Genomic DNA, 22,523 nt, shown 5'->3' with positions numbered 1-22,523 from the left:
TATAGTTAGGTGCTACAGCTGTCACTCAGTAGAGGCTGCGAGAACTTCACTGTAAAGCTCTGCCTCTAGTGCACTTGTAGGAGCAGTACAAGAAAGAATAAAAGTTCATATTGACACTAGACGGTGTAGTTTCTGAAGAAACCACAGAATGTTGGCTTGAAATCTGATTGGCTGTTGGTGGCTCCACCCACTTTTTTGAATTTTAATCTCAGTCCTCCAGTGACCAACTGTGCCAAGTTTGAAGACTGTGCCAATAAAAGTCTAAGAGCAGCGGCCGTTTTAAATTTCCCCATTAAAACAGCTGATTAAAATTTGATTGGCCGTTGTAGACTCCGCCAACACTTTTGTAAATTTTAACCTTTGTCACACACTGATCCACCCTGCCGAGTTTGGGTGCTGTGGCTTAAACACTGTGAGAATGACAGCTTTTTAAAGGTTTCTCATTGAAGTCAATAGGGAAAACCTGATTAGTTGTGGCTCCGCCCACTTTTTTAGCATCCCCAAAATGAGACAGACATTCTCACAGTCCTCCAGTGACCAACTGTGCCAAGTTTCAGGACCCTGCCATTAACAGTCTAAGAGCAGCGGCAGTTTTAAATTTTCCCATTTAAACTAATGGCTGAAATTTGATTGGCTGTCGTAGACTCCGCCCACTTTTCATACATTTTAACTTCAGTCACCCATTGAACAATGGTGCAAAGTTTGGGTACTCTGGCTTAAATACTGTGAGAATGGCAGCAATTTCAATTTTCTCATTGAAGTCAATAGGGAAATTCTGATTGGCTGTTTGTGGCTCCGCCCACTTTTTAGAGTCCCCAAAATGTGACAGAAATTTTCAGGTTGACCCCATGACTAAGTGACCCAAGTTTGGCGAATTTAACTTAAAAGCTGTACGAGTGGCAAAAGTTTAAAATTTTCCAATGAAAGTCTATGGGGAAAAAATGGGATCTTCGGGGGGCAGCTTATGTGCCGAACAAGTGTGCAAAGTTTGTTAATTTTACTCCTAAAACTGTGGGAGGAGTAGCGTATAGAAAATTGCTAATTTTTCATTGCTCGTTGCTAGCTCCGCCCACTTTGGGGTATTTCTCTCCCCCCCCCCCCCCCCCCCCCCTTTCTCCCGGTCTCTTAGCGATTGTCACCACAGATGCCAGTCTCCTGGGTTGGGGCGGCGTTCTCCGATCCCTCACGGTCCAGGGGGTTTGGTCAGAGGCGGAATCCCGCCTCCCGATCAACATCCTGGAACTGGGAGCGGTTTGTCACTCCCTCTCCCATTGGACTCCTCTCCTTGTCGGCCGTCTGGTGCGGGTTCAGTCAGACAATGCCTCGGCTGTGGCTTACATCAATCGCCAAGGTGGGACCCGCAGCCGAGCGGTGATGCAGGAAGTGAGGAGGATCCTGCAGTGGGCAGTCTCATGTTCCGCTGTTGTCGGCGGTGTACATCCCGGGAGTCGTCAACTGGACAGCGGACTTCCTAAGCCGCAACAGGGTGTATCTAGGCGAGTGGTCTCTGCATCCAGACGTATTTGAAGACGTCTGTCACCGGTGGGGCCGTCCAGATGTGGACTTGATGGCGTCCAGGCTCAACAACAAAGTTCCGGTGTTCCTGGCTAGCCCTTGGGATCTTAAGGCGCACGAGGGGGACGCGCTGGTGGCTCCTTGGAAGGACTTCAGCCTCCTTTATGTCTCCCCTCCACTTCCTCTGCTGCCGAAGGTTCTACGCAGGATCGAGGCGGAAGGGATTCCGTCAATTCTCATCTCCCCGGATTGGCCTCGTCGCGCATGGTTCTCGGACGTCGCCCGGATGCTGGCAGACGCCCTATGGCCTCTTCCCGACAGGGAAGATCTCCTGTCTCAAGGACCGCTCTTCCACCGGAATTTATGGTCTCTTCGTTTCACGGCGTGGCTGTTGAAACCTCCATCCTGAAGAGGGGGTTCTCGGATTCTGTAGTTAGAACCATGGTTAGCGCAAGGAAGTCAGCTTCCTCCAGGATTTACTCCCGTACCTGGAAGGCCTTCCTGCTTTTCTGTGAGAACTCTAGGTTCCCTCCCCTTCGTTTTTTCCATTCTGGTGATTCTTTATTTCCTTCAGTCTGGCCTTGAGCTGGGGCTGTCCCTGGGCTCCCTAACGGGCCAATTTTCGGCCTTAGCGGTCTTCTTTCCAAGATCTCTCGCTCTCCTGGGTCCTGTGAAGACCTTCCTGCAGGGGGTGGTGCGTTCGGCTCCTCCGTACGTCCCCCCTTTGCCTCCGGGGGATCTCAATTTGGTGCTCCGCGCTCTTCAGTCAGCTCCCTTTGAGCCTTTGAGGGGGTCTCCCTGACTCTGATTACCTGGAAGGTGGTCTTCCTTGTGACCATAACTTCCATTGGGCGAGTATCGGAGCTGGCCGCTCCTTCCTGCCAGGAGCCTTTTCTGGTTTTTCATAAGGATAAAGTGGTACTCGGTCCTGTTCCATCCTTTTTGCCCAAGGTGGTATCCCCTTTCCACCTTAATGAGGATCTTGTTCTGCCCTCCTTTTGTCCTTCTCCGGCAAACCCTAAGGAGCGCGCTTTACATTTCTTGGATGTGGTCTGGGCCCTGAAGGTGTATCTGAAGGCTACTTCCTCCTTTCGTCGTTCAGACTCCCTCTTTGTGATTCCAGAGGGGCCTCGTAAGGGCCTGGCGGCCTCCAAGGTCACTGTGGCGAGATGGATCCGCTCATCTATCGCTGCGGCTTATCGCGCTCGTGGCAAGGTTCCCCCGTCGCGGATTTCCGATCACTCCACTGGGGCGGTGGGAGCTTCCTGGGCAAGACGCAATCGTGCTTCTGCCAGTTACTTTCGCTGGCCTCAGCTGATGCAAAACCTTGCAGCCCAAGACGGCAGGCTGTGGTTCCTGTCTGACAGTTGGCCGTTTTTTTCCTGGCGGTGTTGATGTTTTTTCCCACCCCATGGACTGCTTTAGGACGTCCCATGGTCTGTGTCCCCCAATGGAATGTATGAGAAAAGGAGATTTTTTGTGAAACTCACCTGTAAAATCTTTTTCTCGTTGTTTCCATTGGGGGACACAGCTCCCGCCCATTCTGCTTGCTGCAGGAGGGGATCTGTTCTGTTTGTGGTTGGGCATCTGGGCCTTGGTTTGATGATTTCCATTATTTGGATTCTTTCTACTACTGCTTTTGCAACGCCTGAGTTTCTCCTGCTGGAGCCTGGGGGTATAGCCCGAGGAGGAGGAGCTCTTTCGTTTGCATAGTGTCCCTCCTACTGATACCTAGTCGTGGCAGAAACAAACCGATATGCCACTGAATTCATAGCCGCCAACCCGGGAAGCTTTTATGCCCAGTCTTTCCGGTGGAAACCCGTCCAAGTTTCCGAATTTAAAACTTTTCTGGGCCTTCTCCTCAACATGGGCCTGACAAAAAAAGCATGAATTGCGGTCATATTGGTCCACGAACCCAATTCATCACATGCCCATGTTCTCTGCTGCCATGTCCAGGACACGATTTGAGACCATCCTGCGTTTCCTGCACTTTAGCGACAACAGCACCTCTCGTCCCAGAGGCCACCCAGCTTTTGACCGGCTCCACAAAATTCGGCCCCTCATAAACCACTTTAACACCAAATTTGCAGATTTGTATACCCCTGAGCAAAACATCTGCATAGACTAGTCCCTTATGGGTATGGGGTCAAATTGTATAAGCTCTGTGAAAGGGCCACAGGCTATACGCACAAATTTCTAGTCTGAGGGTAAAGATCAGACCCTGGAGCCGGTCGGTTGCCCTGACTACCTGGGGAGCAGTGGGAAGACAGTCTGGGACTTGGTGTCACCCTTATTTGGCAAGGGGTACCATCTTTATGTGGACAATTTCTACACAAGTGTGCCCCTCTCCAGGCATTTGTTTTTAGGACAGATTGGCTGCTGTGGCACCGCTCGACCTAGTCGCCGGGGATTCCCCCAACGGCTCGTTACCACCCATCTTGCAAGGGGGGAGAGGGCTGCCTTGTGTAACGAAGAACTGCTCGCGGGGAAATTTAGAGACAAGCGTGACGTTTACATGCTCTCCTCCATTCACGCAGACACGACAATTGAAATTGAACGAGCAACCTGTGTCATTGAAAAGCCCCCTCTCGGTCCACGACTATAATTTGCTCATGGGAGGGGTGGACTGCAATGACCAGATGTTGGCTCCTGATTTACTTTCCCGCAGGACCAGACGCTGCTATAAGAAGGTGTCTGTATATTTAATTCAATTGGCGATGTACAATAGTTTTGTTCTCTGCAGTAAGGCTGGGAGAACAGGATCCTTCCTCAAATTTCAGGAAGAGATCATCGAGAACCTCCTGTATCCAGGAGGTTCCGTGGCCCCAACCACCAGTGTAGTGAGCCGTCTACACGAGCGACATTTCCCCAGTGTCGTTACTGGTCCCTCAAACCGACCGCCACCCCGAAAAAAATGTCGTGTCTGTAGCAGGAGTGGAATAAGGCGTGACACCCGCTATTTCTGTCCTGACTGCCCTGACCACCCTGCCCTATGCTTAGGGGAGTGTTTCCGGAAGTACCACACACAGGTACACTTAGCATAGGGATTGCGTTACACAGGACAGGCACACAGGGCTGTTAGGGCCTTTTCACTCACAGCTGCTGCAAACCTCTCCTTTCACCTGGGACAGAGTGCATAATGTACTTCGCCACATCTCTGGGCGATTTGCGCTTTGCACATTGTCCCATGGGGAAGGAGAGGTTTGTCCTATAAAAATGTAAAAAAAATCACCGGTAAGCAAAAAAGTTAATGTTCTGTTCAAAAAGTTAAATAAAGTTTATAAAAGTTAATGTTCCGTTTAAATGTTATATAAACTTAATGCTAATAAATTTATTGCGTTGCGGCCTGGTTTTTTCTTTTTTGTGTTTGTTTTTTTTACCTTCTAGGTGGACCAACCGATGTACGAGCTGCAGCATTGATGTGCATTCTGACAGAAGCATTGCGCTGCTGTCAGATTACACAAAAGTCGGTGTATGCGGCGCTGCAAGACGAGATTTCTCCTCTGCAGTAAAGATACGTTTGCCGAGGCATATGAGCTGAGGGGCGGTGTTCATATGCTTTGGCAAACACTTTGTATATATAAAAAAATCCCGGCAATGATTTATTCATCCACATCGATTGATGTGAATGGAGAAATCGGGTTTGCCAGGGCATACGGGCTGAGTGGGTTTGGATGTTGGGCGGAGCTCCTGTATCCTGGCAGACGCCTTTCCCCTCTTTTTTTTTTGGCAAAGATTTTTCATCCACATTGATCGATGCGAATAAAGAAATCTGTGCCGTTCATTTTTTTCTTTCAGCCCAGAGGCTGAACGGAAAAAAAATCTCATTACCTGTATGCTCAATATAAGGAGAATAGCAGAACTCCTAATGCTGGCCATACATGTAATGATTGCGGAGACCCTCAAATGCCATGGCAGTACAAACACCCCACAAATGACCCCATTTTGGAAAGACACCCCAAGGTATTCGCTGAGGGACATATTGAGTCAATGAAAGATTGAAATTTTTGTCCCAAGTTAGCGGAAAGGGAGACTTTGTGAGAAAAAACCAAACAAAATCAATTTCCGCTTACTTGTGGCAAAAAAAAAAATTCTTCTATGAACTCGCCATGCCCCTCATGGAATACCTTGGGGTGTCTTCTTTCCAAAATGGGGTCACATGTGGGGTATTTATACTGCCCTGGCATTTTAGGGGCCCTAAAGCGTGAGAAGAAGTCTGGAATCCAAATGTCTAAAAATGCCCTCCTAAAAGGAATTTGGGACTCTTTGCCCACCTAGGCTGCAAAAAAGTGTCACACATGTGGTATTGCTGTACTCAGGAGAAGTAGGGCAATGTGTTTTTGGGGTGTCTTTTTACATATACCCATGCTGGGTGAGAGAAATATCTCTCTAAAAGTCAACTTTTTCCATATTTTTTTTTTTATACAAAGTTGTCATTTGACCTATTTATCTCACCCAGCATGGGTATATGTAAAAATACACCCCCAAAACACATTGCCCAACTTCTCCTGAGTACGGCAATACCACATGTGTGACACTTTTTTGCAGCCTAGGTGGGCAAAGGGGCCCAAATTCTAAAGAGCACCTTTAGGATTTCACACGGCATTTTTAACACATTTGGATTTCAAACTACTTCTCACGCAATAGGGCCCCTAAAAGGCCAGGGCAGTATAACTACCCCACAAGTGACCCCATTTTGGAAAGAAGACACCCCAAGGTATTTCGTGATGGGCACAGTGAGTTCATGGAAGTTTTTATTTTTTGTCATAAGTTAGTGGAATATGAGACATGATTTTTTTTTTTCTTTTTAAAAAATAAAATAAAAAATCATTTCCCGCTAACTTGTGACAAAAAATAAAAAGTTCTATGAACTCACTATGCCCATCAGCGAATAGCTTAGGGTGTCTACTTTCCGAAATGAGGTCATTTGTGGGGGTTTTCTACGGTCTGGGCATTGTAGAACCTCAGGAAACATGACAGGTGCTCAAAAAGTCAGAGCTGCTTCAAAATGCGGAAATTCACATTTTTGTACCATAGTTTGTAAACGCTATAACTTTTGCGCAAACCAATAAATATACACTTATTGCATTTTTTTTTAATCAAAGACATGTAGAACAATAAATTTAGAGAAAAATTTATATATAAATGTAGTTTTATTTGAAAAATTTTACAACTGAAAGTGAAAAATGACATTTTCTTGCTAAAAATTCGGTAAATTTCGATTAATAACAAAAAATGTTAAAATGTCAGCAGCAATGAAATACCACCAAATGAAAGCTCTTTTAGTGAGGAAAAAAAGGAGGTAAAATTCATTTGGGTGGTAAGTTGCATGACCGAGCAATAAACCGTGAAAGTAGTGTAGGTCAGAAGTGTAAAAAGTGGTCTGGTCATTAAGGGTGTTTAAGCTAGGGGAGCTGAGGTGGTTAAAAAGTGGGTTTTGGAGATTTGCTTCTAAACTTCTAACTTCACAAAATGATCCAAACATGAAGTAGACATATGGGGGATGTAAAGTAGTAACTATTTTTGGAGTATACTATCTATTATAAAAGAGAGAAATTTGCAAATTTTTCCAAATCTTTCGTAAATTTTGTATTTATTACATTTTTTGAAGTATTTTTGTTTGGACATACTGTACTTCATGACAGTGGTAAAATTATGTGACGAGAGAAAAGTCTCAGAATGGCCTGGATAAGTAAGTGTTTTTAAAGTTATTACCACATAAAATGACACGTCAGATATGCTAAAAATGGCCTGGGCAGAAAGGTGAAAAATTACCCTTACATATACCCTTTTTTTTTTTTTTTTTTATATATAAAACCTTCCTCACTCCAGCTGTTGGGAAACTACAACTCCCAGCATGCATACTTGCTCTGTTTTTGTAAAAACTCACATAGAAATGAATGGAGCATGCTGGGAATTGTGCTGAAGGTTGCTGATCCTTGGTCTATGACTTAATAATCATGACTGATGGAGGGTTCAGTGTATTGAGTCTTTCTGAGGGAGATTTATCAAACTGGTGTTAAAGAAAAACTGGCTTAGTTGCCCATAGCAACCAATCAGATTTAATTTTCCAGAGGAGCTCTTAAAAATAAAAGGTGGAATCTGACTGGTTGCTATGGGTAACTAAATGATTTTTCATTTTCACTAGTTTTAATGAATCTACCCCAGTGTTCTTTTTGAAAATTGATTAGGGTATCTTTTTAGATAAGGAAATGGAAAATTGTTAAACAGATAAAAAAAACTAAATTGATTTGGGCTGTGGTCACACAGGTGATTTATTTATTTTTTCTAATAAGTGTTATTAGTGTTGAATAAAACGGTTAAAAGTACTTAGGCCTCTTTCACACTTGCGTTGTCCGGATCCGGCGTGTACTCCACTTGCCGGAATTACACGCCGGATCCGGAAAAACGCAAGTGTACTGAAAGCATTTGAAGACGGAACCATCTTCCAAATGCGTTCAGTGTTACTATGGCACCCAGGACGCTATTAAAGTCCTGGTTGCCATAGTAGGAGTGGGGAGCGGGGGAGCGGTATACTTACAGTCCGTGCGGCTCCCGGGGCGCTCCAGAATGACGTCAGAGCGCCCCATGCGCATGGATGACGTGATCCATGTGATCACATGATCCATGCGCTTGGGGCGCCCTGACGTCACTCTGAAGCGCCCGGGGAGCCGCACGGACGGTAAGTACACTGCTCCCCCGCTCCCCGCTACACTTTACCATGGCTGCCAGGACTTTAGCGTCCCGGCAGCCATGGTAACCACTCTGAAAAAGCTAAATGTCGGCTCCGGCAATGCGCCGAAACGACGTTTAGCTTAAGGCCGGATCCGGATCAATGCCTTTCAATGGGCATTAATTCCGGATCCGGCCTTGCGGCAAGTGTTCCGGATTTTTGGCCGGAGCAAAAAGCGCAGCATGCTGCGGTATTTTCTCCGGCCAAAAAACGTTCCGTTCCGGAACTGAAGACATCCTGATGCATCCTGAACGGATTTCTCTCCATTCAGAATGCATTAGGATAATCCTGATCAGGATTCTTCCGGCATAGAGCCCCGACGACAGAACTCTATGCCGGAAGACAAGAACGCAAGTGTGAAAGAGCCCTTAGACATGCAAAAGCCTGAACATCCATGGTGTGCCAGTATAAATGACCATAATACAGTGAATAATGCAATAAGAAAATAAAAATGCATGTCCAAACAAGACAACTCGTGTCTTGGCTGAAAGTCTATGGGAAATGTGAAAATCACAAATCTTTAATACTGGTAAAAAAAAAAAAAAAAAAAGCAACACGTTTGTGTGTCCCTAAATTATGACTTTAAATTTTTGTTTTTTTTATGATGGGTGCCATTTGTCACAGCAGCAGTGTGGTTTTCAGCACTATACAGTGTCTGAGGCGTTGGATAATTAGTTATTGGATAATACAGTTCTTTCTTGTCCTTCTAGGTATCCCTCCTTCTGGAAGTCTTTGGACTCCATGGAAACATGACGCGTATTAAGATCAATGAGCTTAAACCTCTAAAACCACGATATCAGGTTCCTGATGTGCTGGTGGGTACACCTACCCCTGAAAAGTAAGTGAACTTGGAATGGCTTGCCTATGGTCTTTGTGTATACATGTGTATTGATAACGATTCTGATAGTCTGCAGGTAACTGGACAGGATGATAATATGCTGGAGGTGTCCTTGGGAAGTGATGAGCACAAGCTTTTGGTCACTGGGTCCCCTTTTCGATTGGATATCCTAGCAGGGCAAGATTTGGTCCTCAGTGTAAACTCTCGTGGGTTGCTTTACTTTGAGCACTTTAGAGAAAGGAAAGACACGTAAGTACCATGGGGTTTTTGGTAATTTAGTGTGCTCTTTAGTGATTGGGTTGTAATTACTGGCCTGGCATTCTGTATAAATCATGATATAGAAAGATAATGAATAAAATTCATTGAGATATTGGGGTGCTGGGTTGGCATTTTGTACCTGGGAATTGAAACTGAAATGTGTTTTTCTTTCTTTTTTGCTCTATGCCCCGTCCCCGTTTCTTTCTGCCCTCTCCTCCCCCATCACCTCCCAGTCTCTCGGCTAAAGTTAGTAGTGCTGTCGGTAACATGTGGCATAAAGTGAAGAATCTTTTCTCTAGGTAATCATTGATCCCGCTTGCAAACTGACTCCTACACGTGACTGACGAACTTTAAGCTTTGACCTATGATTAACACAGACCTGATTTAAGGGGACACTAAACCTAGACGTTTGAGTCCTGAAACAATCATGCATGTAGAAATCTTGGGGAGGGTTTCCATTTTTAAGTGGCGGGTTTAGCTTTTTTTTTTTGTCTCCTTTTGCAGCAGTGTATTTCCCTTTAAGGTGCTCATACACACTGGATACATTTTGGCCACATGTAGGTTATATATGCATAGATATTACACAACCTCCTTATAAGGAATAGAAGTAAACGCCCATATTATTTTATTACATACTGTGTCTCAATAAATATACAAAAACAGTGATTAAAAGCTATGCAACCCTATTGATACTGACAGACACCAAAGCAATTTGATAGGCCACTCAAGAGTATAACTTGTCATAATCCAAGGATATATATCAGATAATTATGTTCATATACCCAAAATCAACATCTAACTGTACTAAAAGGAATAAAGGTAATTATTGCTACTGAAGGCAAAATATAAGTATTAATATTAGTATGACAGCCTCAATGAAGTACCCTCACAATTCATATAAAAGGCCCAGTTAATAGATCATGTCTACTTAGACAATATGTAATAAGCAAATATCAGTTAATCTAGCATTATACTCTGTAGTATACAGTTAAGCCTGTATTATACCAGGCGATTGTCGGGCCAATCATCGCTAATGTGCATTTGTATGAACGCTTGTTAGCGATGATCTAGCAATACTGCAGCCCATGAATGAGCAAAAGCTGGTTCATCGGGCTATCCAGATTTTTAAGCATGGTTAAAAATCGTTGTTTGCTGGCGGCAGATCAAGCTGTGTAATCAAGATTTGCTGCCAGCAAACAACTGGACAGCATGGGGATGAGCGATGGCATAAGGGTCACTCCTCCCCGCACTGAGGAGATCGCTGCATGTAATAGAAGCGGTTTCCTCTGCTAGCTAACAGCTGATTACTGGGAAGGAACCCCTCCCTCGTGACAATCGCCGGCAGAATCGAGCTGTTTAATACAGCCTTAGGCCTATTGCACACAACCGTATGGCTTTTTCAGTGCTTTGCGGTCCGTTTTTCACAGATCCGTTTTTTTTGTTTCCGTTGTGTTTCTGTTTTTCCGTATGGCGTATACAGTAATTACATAGATAAAATTGGGCTGGGCATAACATTTTCAATAGATGGTTCAGCAAAAAACAAAACTGAAGACATATGGATGCATTTCCGTATGTGTTCCGTTTTTTTTTTGCGGACCCATTGACTTGAATGGAGCCACGGAATGTGATTTGCAGGCAATAATAGGACATGTTCTATGTTAAAACGGAACGGAAAAACGGAAACGGAATGCATACTGAGTACATTCTGTTTTTTTTTTTTTTTTTTGCAGAACCATTGAAATGAATGGTTCCGTATACGGAACACAAAAAACGGCCAGTAAACGGGGGGAAAAAAACGGCCGTGTGCAGGAGGCCTTAAGGTAGCCAGTTACTCTAAAGTACAATCTGAATAGACATCTCAAAATGATGATCCACTTATATAGAGGGAGGCATACACAATCAAACAGTAGCCATCAATCCGTCATACACAGTTGGACATTTTGAGACCCAGACCACTGGGCCGCAAACATCTTCTCTTTTTTTCATTTTTTTTTTTTCAACAAAAAAGTAACATGGGAACATTACAGAAATTAGAGTTCCAGAGGTAGTCACATCAAGGAATGTAATAGGAACAAAGTATAAGAGACAGATCTCGAGATCTCTAATGACAGGTGCACAACCGCAGTCTATACACTTAATTTAGGTCCGAGTGTGGCAGCGGAAACAATGTTAACCAGGGTCTCCAGAATTTCGTGAAAGGGCTCAGGTTATTTTTACGGTAAGCAATAAGCTTTTCATATACACAATGAGCAGAAATCATGTCAGTGACATGATCTATAGATAGGATTAGGGTAGATTTCTATTTTCTAGCTATCAGAAGTTTAGCAGACAGTAGTATATGACATATCAATTTTCGGTGAGAGTGTGGAAACCTGTCTATCCCTAAAGAAAGTAATGCTAAGTCCGGCAATAATTTGATTTTTAAAGTTGTCACGGTTTGGTGGAGTTTTTCTATAACCAATAGAAGTTAAGTGCAGTACAACTTCAGAATATGTGAAGTAAGTTACCCGGGGATCTACTACATCTCCAGCATTTATTGGTTGTATTCGGATAAAATGGATTTAGTCTGGCAGGGGTAAAATACCATCTGGTCAACAACTTATGATATCCCTCCAAGAGGCTTGAGCAAGCTGTAGACCCAAAGGAATTTTTTATCGCTGTCTGCCATTCCGAGTTTGAACAAGTCTGCTGGAGATCCCTTTCCCAATTGAGCAGGTGTGTTTTTTTGTTGTAAAAGATAGATCTCCTAAAATGCTTCTGTATATCATTCTAGTAGTAATTTGCAAATCACCATCTGGCAAATATAGGAAGGTATACAGGGAGAGTGGGATAGAAAGGCTTTTCAATGCCTGGGAAATACGGAGATAATCAAATTGTTTATTTCTGGGGATAGCATATATGGTTTTAGAGAGGAAAAGGATCTCGTCCCACTCCCATCATAGAAGTCCTCAAGGAGGCGTATCCCCCTATTTCTCCATATTGCCGTGGATAGATCTGGTATAATGTATTCTAATACTTCTAAAGGTAGGGGAATCTCTTTTTTAGCCTCTATATGTTGTGTTTTCTTAAGTACTGATATCCATATTTGGATCGAGGCTTTTAAAGGAAGGGTTGGAGGCAGAGGGCGTTTTGGGTCGATAGCGTGGGTTAAGAGGAGGGCTTCAAGGGTTTTGTCTGAATTGAGGTCCCTTTCTATTTCAATCCACCCTATGCCAGGTTCACGTCTACACCAGTGGCTTTACTGTTTAAAAAGGATCGTCTCACAGTATGCTTGGAGATTCGGTACTCCTAGTCCACCATTTTCCCTATGTGAATATAAGATGGCGGCTGCTACCCTATGACTGTTATTCCCCCAAATAGATGAGAGCATTTGCCTTTTAAATTTCTGCAGTAATGTGTATGGTATAGGAAGTGTTAGGCTACTTTCACACCTGCCTTTGGTGTGCATCCGTCTGGTATCTGAACAGACGGATCCGCACCGATAATGCAAACGCTTGTATACGTTCAGAACAGATCAGTTTGCATTATTCTTTTATAAAAAAGTCTAAGTCAAAACGGATCCGTCATGACTTACATTGAAAGTCAATGGGGACGGATCAGTTTTCAATTGCACCATATTGTGTCAGTGAAAACGGATCTGTCCCCATTGACTTACAATGTAAGTCAGGACAGATCCGTTTGGCTCTGCATCGTCAGGCGGACATCAAAACGCTGGGCCGCTTGTGAGAGCCCTGTAACGGATCTCGCAAGCGGACCCAGAATCGCAAGTGTGAAAGTAGCCTTAGAGTGCGGAAATAATATAATAGCTTCGGTGGCGCCATCATTTTGTAGATCGTTATACGACCTAGCCAAGATGGTTCTATTTTGGAGTATTTATCCAGTTCCGATTTGAAGGGATTTGAGCAGGATGTCATAGTTGCAGGACAGGAGCCTTGAAAGTGGGAAACATAATTGAACCCCCAGGTAAGTCACAGAGGATGCAGCCCATTGGAAAGGAAATTCTCCCCTGAGCACCTCCCGCAACGACGGCGGCATCTTGATGGCTAGAATTTGAGACTTGTTCTCATTTATTTTATAATAAGAGACTTCTCCAAATGATCGGATAATGCCCATGGTAGATTAGTGGATCTGAGAGTCAAAATTACGTCATCCGCAAAGAGACCCAATTTATGTTGTCTGTGACCAATCGGAATGCCTCTAACGTCACTTGACATTCTAATCAAGTCAGCTATTTTTGTTTTCAAGAGAGTTACCTCTTCTTCCAGAGAGTAGTGAGCGTAGATTAACTCATTATGGGAGTTGGTGAGCTCGCTCATCTTATTTTCTATATGATCCACTCTTGTGCCAATGTTGTCTATAGACAAAGTAATAGCTGAGGCTACTCGGTGAAGCTGAGATGTAAGGGAGCGGTGCAGGGCCGTCATCATGGCTTTTAAGACATCCTCTAATGCAGCTTCATCTGAAGCAGGAAAGTCCTGCATTGGATCATCTGCTGAGGCTAGATCAGTGATAAGAGGGTTGAGTGATTTTACAGGCACTGGAGGCTTTTGGTGAGGGAGGCTACCCGGCGAGTTGGGTTCTGAGACTCTCACCGCAGAATCGGGCGCCATTTTGACTCCTCCGTCCACGCCTGATGCTTCTCGCTGTTTTTCTCTGTCACTGCCTCTTCCTCTCTCTCTGTCTGAATCCGAAGAGGAGGGAGGCTTCGGTGAATGTTGATGTGGAGGTCAGTGAACCTCCGCTGCTGGAGCCGTTCTCTGTTCATCAGCTTGTAGCCTCTGGGGAGAAGGTCGCGCTGGGAGTGCGCCATTGTTGGGCTCCTGCGCCAGGTTAAAGTCTGTCAAACGGCGAATCCCCAACCTCTTGCGGGTCATCATGTCGGTCGATGTAGGTACCGGTCTGGTTTTTAGGAGTGGATGTCCCTCTAGACAAGCTTTTAAGTCGCTTTGTGGGGAAAAGTTAACTGAGCTCCTTCACAGTGCGGTCATCCACCGCGCACAGCAGGCCACGCCCCCCCGGCCGCAAACCTCTGACACACGTTTTTCTATTAACAGCTTCTTCAGGAGGCAATAGTAAAATAAATTTTACACTAAACAGATGAAGGTCATGTGGCAGCTTCAGTAATCACTGCGTCCTTACTGTGATGCATCTGTGTCAAGGAGAAGGCGCGCAGAGAGATTCACAATGAGGGCATGATATATAATGTCATCACTCCAGACACTATGGTAACAGTCGCCCACAACGGCACCCCCCCCCCCTTCACAGTGTAATATGTATGAGCCTACCTGAAAAGGATCCAAATTGTTGAACTTCAGTATGTCCAATCCATTGTCTCTATAGGAGATAAGCCACTGCCAGAGGTAGGTGGAGTAAAGGGAGTCAGAGTTTGACCTTTTAGATAGGTCTTCTCTGAAGTGTCTAAGAATGAGAAGAGTGGGACACACTTAATGTGTGTGTGTGTGTATATATATATATATATCTATATGTGTGTGTATATATATATATATATATATATATATATATATATATTACACACTGTGTGCAGAATTATTAGGCAAATGAGTATTTTGACCACATCATCCTCTTTATGCATGTTGTCTTACTCCAAGCTGTATAGGCTCGAAAGCCTACTAACAATTAAGCATATTAGGTGATGTGCATCTCTGTAATGAGAAGGGGTGTGGTCTAATGACATCAACACCCTATATCAGGTGTGCATAATTATTAGGCAACTTCCTTTCCTTTGGCAAAATGGGTCAAAAGAAGGACTTGACAGGCTCAGAAAAGTCAAAAATAGTGAGATATCTTGCAGAGGGATGCAGCACTCTTAAAATTGCAAAGCTTCTGAAGCGTGATCATCGAACAATCAAGCGTTTCATTCAAAATAGTCAACAGGGTCGCAAGAAGCGTGTGAAAAAACCAAGGCGCAAAATAACTGCCCATGAACTGAGAAAAGTCAAGCGTGCAGCTGCCAAGATGCCACTTGACACCAGTTTGGCCATATTTCAGAGCTGCAACATCACTGGAGTGCCCAAAAGCACAAGGTGTGCAATACTCAGAGACATGGCCAAGGTAAGAAAGGCTGAAAGACGACCACCACTGAACAAGACACACAAGCTGAAACGTCAAGACTGGGCCAAGAAATATCTCAAGACTGATTTTTCTAAGGTTTTATGGACTGATGAAATGAGAGTGAGTCTTGATGGGCCAGATGGATGGGCCCGTGGCTGGATTGGTAAAGGGCAGAGAGCTCCAGTCCGACTCAGACGCCAGCAAGGTGGAGGTGGAGTACTGGTTTGGGCTGGTATCATCAAAGATGAGCTTGTGGGGCCTTTTCGGGTTGAGGATGGAGTCAAGCTCAACTCCCAGTCCTACTGCCAGTTTCTGGAAGACACCTTCTTCAAGCAGTGGTACAGGAAGAAGTCTGCATCCTTCAAGAAAAACATGATTTTCATGCAGGACAATGCTCCATCACACGCGTCCAAGTACTCCACAGCGTGGCTGGCAAGAAAGGGTATGAAAGAAGAAAATCTAATGACATGGCCTCCTTGTTCACCTGATCTGAACCCCATTGAGAACCTGTGGTCCATCATCAAATGTGAGATTTACAAGGAGGGAAAACAGTACACCTCTCTGAACAGTGTCTGGGAGGCTGTGGTTACTGCTGCACGCAATGTTGATGGTGAACAGATCAAAACACTGACAGAATCCATGGATGGCAGGCTTTTGAGTGTCCTTGCAAAGAAAGGTGGCTATATTGGTCACTGATTTGTTTTTGTTTTGTTTTTGAATGTCAGAAATGTATATTTGTGAATGTTGAGATGTTATATTGGTTTCACTGGTAAAAATAAATAATTTAAATGGGTATATTTGTTTTTTGTTAAGTTGCCTAATAATTATGCACAGTAATAGTCACCTGCACACACAGATATCCCCCTAAAATAGCTAAAACTAAAAACAAACTAAAAACTACTTCCAAAAATATTCAGCTTTGATATTAATGAGTTTTTTGGGTTCATTGAGAACATGGTTGTTGTTCAATAATAAAATTAATCCTCAAAAATACAACTTGCCTAATAATTCTGCACTCCCTGTATATATTTACACTGCTCAAAAAAAATAAAGGGAACACTTAAACAACACAATGTAACTCCAAGTCAATCACACTTCTGTGAAATCAAACTGTCCACTTAGGAAGCAACACTGAGTGACAATCAATTTCACATGCTGTTGTGCAAATGGGATAGACAACAGGTGGAAATTATAGGCAATTAGCAAGACACCCCCAATAAAGGAGTGGTTCTGCAGGTGGTGACCACAGACCACTTCTCAGTTCCTATGCTTCCTGGCTGATGTTTTGGTCACTTTTGAATGCTGGCGGTGCTTTCACTCTAGTGGTAGCATGAGACGGAGTCTACAACCCACACAAGTGGCTCAGGTAGTGCAAGCTTATCCAGGATGGCACATCAATGCGAGCTGTGGCAAGAAGGTTTGCTGTGTCTGTCAGCGTAGTGTCCAGAGCATGGAGGCACTACCAGGAGACAGGCCAGTACATCAGGAGACGTGGAGGAGGCCGTAGGAGGGCAACAACCCAGCAGCAGGACCGCTACCTCTGCCTTTGTGCAAGGAGGAACAGGAGGAGCACTGCCAGAGCCCTGCAAAATGACCTCCAGCAGGCCACAAATGTGCATGTGTCTGATCAAACGGTCAGAAACTGACTCCATTAGGGTGATATGAGGGCCCGACGTCCACAGGTGGGGGTTGTGCTTACAGCCCAACACCGTGCAGGACGTTTGGCATTTGCCAGAGAACACCAAGATTGGCAAATTCGCCACTGGCGCCCTGTGCTCTTCACAGATGAAAGCAGGTTCACACTGAGCACATGTGACAGACAGGTAGCCTGACTGCCATTAGGTACCGAGATGAGATCCTCAGACCCATTGTGAGACCATATGCTGGTGTGGTTGGCCCTGGGTTCCTCCTAATGCAAGACAATGCTAGACCTCATGTGGCTGGAGTGTGTCAGGAGTTCCTGCAAGACTAAGGCATTGATGCTATGGACTGGCCCGCCCGTTCCCCAGACCTGAATCCAATTGAGCACATCTGGGACATCATGTCTCGCTCTATCCACCAATGTCACGTTGCACCACAGACTGTCCAGGAGTTGGTTGCTGCTTTAGTCCAGGTTTGGGAGGAGATCCCTCAGGAGACCGTCCGCCACCTCATCAGGAGCATGCACAGGCGTTGTAGGGAGGTCACACAGGCACGATCTAGGATGTTATTTTTGTGTGTGTGTGTGTGTATGTATGTATGTATGTATGTATGTATGTATGTATGTGTGTGTGTGTGTGTGTGTGTATATGTATGTATGTGTGTGTGTGTATGTATATATATATATATATATATATATATATATATATATATATATATATATATATATATATATATATATTCCGCAGCACTCCTTGAAAGATAAAATGTGCTCTTTATTCACACATATCAAATGTTGACAACGTTTCGGTTCTCTCACAGAACCTTTCTCAAGTCATGTGACTTGAGAAAGGTTCTGTGAGAGAACCGAAACGTTGTCAACATTTGATATGTGTGAATAAAGAGCACATTTTATCTTTCAAGGAGTGCTGCGGATCTTCTTTCTTATCTTCTGTCCTGAATTGAGGGACCACCGCTTGCACCCAGTGATACTGCTGAAGGGAGTGCTGCAAAAAAATCCAGAAAATCATTGTCTGATTTATTTTTTATGAATTTATTTGCAAATGATGGTGGAAAATAAGTATTTGGTCTATAACAAAAGTTCATCTCAATACTTTGTTATATACCCTTTGTTGGCAATGACAGAGGTCAAATGTTTTCTGTAAGTCTTTACAAGGTTTTCACACACTGTTGCTGGTATTTTGGCCCATTCCTCCATGCAGATCTCCTCTAGAGCAGTGAGGTTTTGGGGCTGTTGCTGGGCAACACAGACTTTTCAACTCCCTCCAAAGGTTTTGTATGGGGTTGAGATCTGGAGACTGGCTAGGCCACTCCGGGACCTTTTAAAATGCTTCTTACGAAGCCACTCCTTCGTTGCCCGGGTGGTGTGTTTGGGATCATTGTCATGCTTAAAGACCCAGCCATGTTTCATCTTCAATGCCCTTGCTGATAGGAGGTTTTCACTCAATCTCACGATACATGGCCCCATTCATTATTTTCTTTACATGGATCAGTCGTCCGGGTCTTTTTGCAGAAAAACAGCCCCAAAGCATTATGTTTCCACCCCCATGCTTCACAGTAGGTATGGTGTTCTTTGGATGCAACTCGGCATTCTTTCTCCTCCAAACACGAGTTGAATTTTTACCAAAAAGTTCTACTTTGGTTTCATCTGACCGTATGACATTCTCCCAATCCTCTTCTGGATCATCCAAATGCTCTCTAGCAAACTTCAGACAGGCCTGGACATGTACTGGCTTAAGCAGGGGGACACGTCTGGCACTGCAGGATTTGACTCCCTGGTGGCGTAGTGCGTTACTGATGGTAGCCTTTGTTACTTTGGTCCCAGCTCTCTGCTGGTCATTCACTAGGTCCCCCAGTGTGGTTCTGGGATTTTTGCTCACCGTTCTTGTGATCATTATGACCCCACGGGGTGAGATCTTGCGTGGAGTCCCAGATCGAGGGAGATTATCAGTGGTCTTGTATGTCTTCCATTTTCTAATAATTGCTCTCACAGTTGATTTCTTCACACCAAGCTGCTGGCCTATTGCAGATTCAGTCTTCCCAGCCTGGTGCAGGTCTACAATTTTTTGTTTCTGGTGTCCTTCGACAGCTCTTTGGTCTTGGCCATAGTGGAGTTTGGAGTGTGACGGTTTGAGGTTGTGGACAGGTGTCTTTTATACTGATAACAAGTTCAGACAGGTGCCATTAATACAGGTAACGAGTGGAGAACAGAGGAGCCTCTTAACCACTTCCTGACTGCCCATTTGACTATAAACGTCCTTGGGCGGTCTGTTAATCTCTGAATGGACGTTCTAAATATTAATAAATATTTAGAGGTATCACTTTCTGTTTTAAAAGCAGAGAAATAGAATTTTTTTTTTAACTTTTTGGTAAATTTGGGATTTTTTCATAAATAAAGGTGAAATATATTGACTCAAATTTATGACTATCATGAAGTACAATGTGTCACGAGAAAACAATTTCTGAATGGCTTGGATAAGTAAAAGCGTTCCAAAGTTATTACCACAAAGTGACACATGTCAGATTTGCAAAATTAGGCCTGGTCAGGAAGGGGTCAAAATGGCCAAGATGTGAAGTGGTTAAAGAAGTTGTTACAGGTCCGTGAGAGCCAGAAATCTTGCTTGTTCGTAGGTGACCAAATACTTATTTTACCGAGGAATTTACCAGTTAAGGCTATATGCACATGACTGTATGTTTTGCGGTCCGCAAACTACGGATCCGCAAAAAAAATAAAAATACATTTCTTTGCGGATCCATTGTAACAATGCCTAAAACGGACATGTTTTATTCTTTTTGAGGGGCTATAGAACAGACATACTGATGCGGACAGCACCCATTGAAATGAATGGGTCCGCATCCTAGCCACAAAAAAAAACAACTGAACGGACACTGAAACAAACCATTCGTGTGCATGTAGCCTAATTCATTAGAAATCCTACAATGTGATTTCCTGTATTCCCCCCCCCCCCCCCCCATTCTGTCACTCATAGTTGAAGTGTACCTATGATGAAAATTACAGGCCTCTCTCATCTTTTTAAGTGTGAGAACTTGCACAATAATAAATATATATATTTATATTTATATTTCGGACAGCACTCCAGGTAAAAAAAAACTAATATGTATTCACCCATGTGGCAAAAAAAGGAAGCAATGTTTCGGCTCAACAGACCAAAAGTTTGGGGACACCTTCTCATTCAAAGAGTTTTCTTTATTTTCATGACTATGAAGGCATCAAAACTATGAATTAACACATGTGGAATTATATACATAATAAACAAGTATGAAACAACAGAAAATATGTCATATTCTAGGTTCTTCAAAGTAGCCACCTTTTTGCTTTGATTACTGCTTTGCACACTCTTGGCATTCTCTTGATGAGCTTCAAGAGGTAGTCACCTGAAATGGTATTCCAACAGTCTTGAAGGAGTTCCCAGAGATGCTTAGCACTTGTTGGCCCTTTTGCCTTCACTCTGCGGTCCAGCTCACCCCAAACCATCTCGATTGGGTTCAGGTCCGGTGACTGTGGAGGCCAGGTCATCTGGCGCAGCACCCCATCACTCTCCTTCATGGTCAAATAGCCCTTACTTTCAAAGTTTTCCCAATTTTTCGGCTGACTGACTGACCTTCATTTCTTAAAGTAATGATGGCCACTCGTTTTTTCTTTACTTAGCTGCTTTTTTCTTGCCATAATACAAATTCTAACAGTCTATTCAGTAGGACTATCAGCTGTGTATCCACCTGACTTCTCCTCAACGCAACTGATGGTCCTAACCCCATTTATAAGGCAAGAAATCCCACTTATTAAACCTGACAGGGCACACCTGTGAAGTGAAAACCATTTCAGGGGACTACCTCTTGAAGCTCATCAAGAGAATGCCAAGAGTGTGCAAAGCAGTAATCAAAGCAAAAGGTGGCTACTTTGAAGAACCTAGAATATGACATATTTTCAGTTGTTTCACACTTGTTTGTTATGTATATAATTCCACATGTGTTAATTCATAGTTTTGATGTCTTCAGTGTGAATCTACAATTTTCATAGTCATGAAAATAAAGAACTCTTTGAATGAGAAGGTGTGCCCAAACTTTTGGTCTGTAATATATATATATATATATATCACACAAATCCAAACTGGTGCAATTCCTTGAAGCAGACCACGGACCCGGTCCTATTAGATATGTGTAAAAAAAAAAAAAAAAAAAAAAGGCCAAGGCAGCACTCAAATATCCGTGAAGAAAAGGGTATTTTAATCACCCATGTGGTAACAGCAACGTTTCAGCTCACTCCATGGAGCCTTTGTCAAGCCATAATACATAGTGCAAAATAAAGTGCTTATATAATAACTAAGTGATTTACATAATTGTACAACAATTTTTACAAAAACAATGTTAAAAACAATATATATCAAATGTGCATGATTATATCTCACTAAAAACAGACAATGCGTCATAAAGTGCTATGTGCCAAAAATTCGATCCATAAATTCATATGGTTACAGTGCATGACATCATTAATCAATATTACAAATCAGGTGTACATGATCGTGCTAATTAAAAACGAATAATCCAATAGAGAATTCTCATATGTAGCTTGAGACGGCAGGACTCAGTCGGCGTCCGGAATTGAGTAGTGCGCAGGCGTGAAAAACTCCTCATCCCGCGAGACTATCTATCGCATAGAACACATAGGCGCCCACATCCAAGATGGCGACCCGGCACTAGACATAAACTGAGCATGCTCATACCCTAAACAGGGTGGAGACAGTCTGACACACACATCTCATGTGACGAAGTCACATGACCGCCATTCATGCCAGTGGACCGATCGTACTACACCATTTCTTTAATAATAACTCAAGAGAAGGGAGTCAAATAATACAAACTGGGCTGATGGCATCCCGCCAATATCACCCTTATTGACATACTCCCATATCTTCATATATCAATGGTTATATATCTAATGGTCCACCTATCATAGGCAGTCACACTTTATCTCAAAAGGCATGGCATCTCCACCGGGGGTCACCCCTTCAGAGGCAGCACGCCCAGATAGGATCCACAGACGCAGCCGTCACCATGAAGCGACTCTGCATCCCGGTCCCCATCATGAGAAAACCATCCAATCACACGCAGACTGTATAGTATCCTAGGAAACCAATATACACAAATACATAGCCTAAAACAATGGCCATTTGCATTGTTCCAAAGGTCCCATAATATTAAGAGAAATATAAAAAATATATATTGCAAGGTCTCATCTTGTCGGTGTCGTCATATGTCCCAATGTGATTACATACATGCATCAGTAAACACTAAAGATAAATTCGAGAAATATTTTTTCACATATCCATAATCACCAATATGGTCCTGCTGTCTTATAGCTTCCAAGGAGGTAAGGCTACTTTCACACTTGCGTTCGGGGTTCCGCTTGTGAGTTCCGTTTGAAGGCTC

The 22,523-nt window shown here is 43.6% G+C and overlaps 1 protein-coding gene across 2 annotated transcripts in view; it reads left to right on the top strand.

The window, feature by feature from the left end:
- GANAB (glucosidase II alpha subunit) overlaps positions 1-22,523 on the top strand; it is a 95,591-nt gene that overhangs the window by 12,280 nt on the left and 60,788 nt on the right. Inside the window, exons 4-6 of one of the 2 annotated variants that reach the window (XM_040409010.1) lie at positions 8,959-9,086; positions 9,156-9,335; positions 9,578-9,643. In XM_040409010.1, coding sequence (XP_040264944.1) covers positions 8,959-9,086; positions 9,156-9,335; positions 9,578-9,643 — 374 coding nt within the window. The remainder of the gene's footprint in view (positions 1-8,958; positions 9,087-9,155; positions 9,336-9,577; positions 9,644-22,523) is intronic. The other variant, XM_040409011.1, reaches the window with a different exon arrangement.

The sequence above is a fragment of the Bufo bufo genome, chromosome 10 (genome assembly GCF_905171765.1).
Source record: "Bufo bufo chromosome 10, aBufBuf1.1, whole genome shotgun sequence".
In the NCBI taxonomy this organism is placed as follows: Eukaryota; Metazoa; Chordata; class Amphibia; order Anura; family Bufonidae; genus Bufo; species Bufo bufo.
This window is presented reverse-complemented; position numbering and strand designations above follow the sequence as displayed.